Below are 3,515 nucleotides of genomic sequence, written 5' to 3'. Positions count from 1 at the left end.
GCCGTCGGCATACTCCATCTCTCCCGTAGTGCGGTATATCCACGTTAACAATACAACTATCACCACCATTCAGTAATGTCAATGGATGATGGATGACCAGCAAGATGTGTTCCTTTGTTGCTTTTAATTTACACGCCGGACACGCGTGATAGTGACACGCCTTTTGCTTGTTCACCTCGCACCCCACGCGAGTAGCTATATATATTCGATGTCAATAGTACTTGACCGACGCACACACAGTTCGCAATCGCAAGAAGCACCATATAAACACACCTCACATAGCCATAGCCCATAGCTAGAGTGAGAGTGATCCAGAGAGAGCAACCAAACCAATGGCGGCCCAGCCACAGCTGACGGTTCCCACCGACGCCGAGCTTCTGCAGGCGCAGGCCGACCTTTGGCGCCACAGCCTCTACTACATGACGTCCATGGCGTTCCAGTGCGCCGTCAAGCTCGGCATCCCGACCGCCATCCACGGCCTGGGTGGCGCAGCGTCGCTCCCCGATCTGGTCACCGCGCTGTCCCTTCCACCAGCCAAGCTGCCCTACCTCCGCCGCATCATGCGCCTGCTGGCCACGTCCGGCGTCTTCGCCGCCACCGACGTGGAGGTCTACCGCCTCACCCCGATCTCCTACCTCCTCCTCAACGGCATCGCCGTGGTAGACGGCCACCCGAGCCAGACGTCCGTCGTGCTCGCCGCGACCTCCAGGCACTGCGTCGAGGCCGCGCTGGGCCTCACCGACTGGTTCAGGAAGGACGTCGCCGGGTCGCCGTTCGAGGATCTCCATGGCGTCACCCTCTTCGACGGGAGCATGGCGGAAGCGGAGCCCGACATCGACGCCGTCTTCAACGAAGCTTTGGAGGCCCACGATAACTCCGGGTTCCTCGCTGTCCTGCAGGAGTGCGGCGGCACCCTGTTCCAGGGGCTGGACTCCCTGACCGACTGCGGCGGCGGCAACGGTACGGCGGCGAGGGCCATCGTCGAGGCCTTCCCGCAGGTCAAATGCACCGTCCTCGACCTTCCGCGGGTGATCGACAATGTGCCGGCCGATGGCGTGGTTAACTACGTTGCCGGCGACATGTTCAAGCTCGTCCCACCTGCTCAAGCTGTGCTGGTCAAGGTAAAGCGACGTGGAAAAAGTAACTAAGGAAAAATTAATATCTTGATTTTAACACTAAAGTTTTATCGAAATATTTCTATTTTATAGCTTGTGCTGCATCACTGGAGCGACGAGGACTGCGTGAAGATCCTGGCTCAGTGCAAGAAGGCCGTTCCGTCGCGAGAGGAGGGAGGGAAAGTCATCGTCATCGACATAGTTGTGGACTCTTCTTCAGAACACACTCATGAAGCCGAGCTCCTGGTGGACGTAGCCATGATGGTGCTGACCAATGGCCGACAGCGCGACGAGTCTGAGTGGGGCGAGATTTTCACCAAAGCAGGATTCAGTGGCTATACCATTGTGAAGAAACTGGGAGCTCGAGGCGTCTTTGAGGCCTATCCATGAGGCAAGCCTAAAAATTATCATGTTGGTTTAGTGCGAGAGATGTGCTCTAAAGGTGTGTTCGTAGCAAAATGAATAAGGGGCCGGATTGTCTTACTTTATGAAGTTGTGTTTTGATGACTGTATGAGCCGATGAGGTGTTATGCTTTGTAGTTTTCATGTTCACGTTCACCTATAAGTGGATTGTTCTTATCTATAATAAAACTTCCATTTCGAGAAGTACATATTAAAGCACCAGGTCACTACAACAGGACCCCCCATATAGCAATGCATACTTTGCAGCGCTTTAGATATACGTTGCAAAATATTGTCCTAGCTACGCATATTTACGTTGGCAAGCCCATACGTTGCAAAATAATTTCAGAGCAAAATGAAACAAGACAATTGTGGAGGCCGGTTAGATCTCTCCATTTCTTCTAGCTACTTCAGCTCATTAACATAATGAAATAATGTCCATCATGTTATATACGTTTATTGTTCCAACTCCAGGTTTAAAAATTAGCCCTATTGTTCTTAGCCCTATTGCTGAGTTGTAACCAATTTTTTCTATATTGTACTAATAAATTATTGGTATATATCATGCAGATTAACTACAGAGGGCACTGAAATGAGTTCTTTGTTCTCGATAAATCTTTGTTGACCTTATTTTCATGGTATTGAAAATAACTCCAGTGATAGGACAAGATAATTTATTCATGTTAGGTGATGGAGTGGAGTCCCTTATGTAATCTGTAGCCGTTGTTGTCCCCGTTCATTATGTAGGTATCTCTTTGCTTGTGCTTATTTATTTCCATCCATGTTATCTCGGTAGTGTTGAATCCATTTTAAGCATGGCATGTCGACAAACTTTTTATTTTGGCAATTAACTGTTGTTTTCACTTTAGGACCAAGAAATTAAACCCCAACATACCAGAAAAATTGCTAGTTTAAAGTTTCTTCTGAGCATGGTACCTTATCATTAATCATGTATGCATTCCTATTTCTACTTGGATTATTTCTGATAATTTTGTATTTTTTCATTAGCATGGTTGCCAGAACAATAAGATCTTAAACGTGCTAGTGAAACAGAACATGCTACATCATAACATAGACCTTATGAATATTATTTGCTCTCTGTTCGTAGCTTGGAGAATGCAAAGAAGAATGCTTGTCATGATACACTCATAATTGGCCAGCTGGATAATAAAATATAGGTTGCTAAGTTCGGAAATGAGTTTTCCTTAGCGTGTGTCATTGCTAAATTACCAAAATCTTATCAGTTATTTGCCATTTATAAAGATGCATTATTGCAGGACTTCACCCTTTATAAGTTACTCCTCTTTTAAATTACCAACCTGGTGATATTTTCGTTTTATCTCATATTAGGTTGCTGATCTCATTTTTCGTTGTTTTAGTTTTCCAGGACAAATGGACGATGCATAGCAAAGATGTTGCCTGTGAGGTGGAGAATGAGAATGGTGCTACCGAGAGATAGTGATACATCTGATTTTAGAATGTCATTTCAATGGTCAATGTTAGGACACAGATTAATAGAAGATGTATTCTTTGGATCATGGTCGTTGTAATGCAACAATATTGATTTAATGTATGCGATATTACTATGCATTATATTGTGGCTCTTGTGCTATCATCATTCACCTAATAATTATGGTTGGCAATATAGAAGTTCCAATAATTTTCCATGATAGCTATGCATCAACGTGTCTATGCCTTGCAATGGTCGGTTATATATGTTTTGGAACTCCTTTGTGCAGGGCAATCACCAACGCATGTGAAGTGTTGTGAGGCTCCAACTATATACGTTGCTATCTAACAACGCTTTTTCATGCCATTTACCAACGCATGTATATGCATTGTTGTAGACCCTTGCAACGGCACCAACGGCAACGCATAGTAATCCGTTGGTGTAGACCCTAGCAACGCGTATATGAACATTTGGCAACGCATCAATGCGTTGCTGAAGGGGGGTTCCTGTTGTAGTGGGTGTGCTTTGTTGTTTTCAAGTTCACGTTT

At 45.7% G+C, this 3,515-nt stretch overlaps 1 protein-coding gene across 1 annotated transcript; it reads left to right on the top strand.

Moving 5' to 3' along the window:
- The first annotated feature begins 326 nt into the window (after positions 1-326).
- LOC124699539 (flavonoid O-methyltransferase-like protein Os11g0303600) lies at positions 327-1,505 on the top strand. The gene is made up of 2 exons (XM_047231828.1): positions 327-1,121; positions 1,209-1,505. The coding sequence occupies exons 1-2, from the start codon at positions 333-335 to the stop codon at positions 1,503-1,505; spliced, it is 1,086 nt and encodes a 361-aa protein (XP_047087784.1). The 5' UTR covers positions 327-332.
- Positions 1,506-3,515: the final 2,010 nt, after the last annotated feature.

Source organism: Lolium rigidum, chromosome 3 (genome assembly GCF_022539505.1).
Source record: "Lolium rigidum isolate FL_2022 chromosome 3, APGP_CSIRO_Lrig_0.1, whole genome shotgun sequence".
In the NCBI taxonomy this organism is placed as follows: domain Eukaryota; kingdom Viridiplantae; phylum Streptophyta; class Magnoliopsida; order Poales; family Poaceae; genus Lolium; species Lolium rigidum.
The sequence above is the reverse complement of the archived record's forward strand: the minus strand, read 5'-3'. Positions and strand labels throughout refer to the sequence as shown.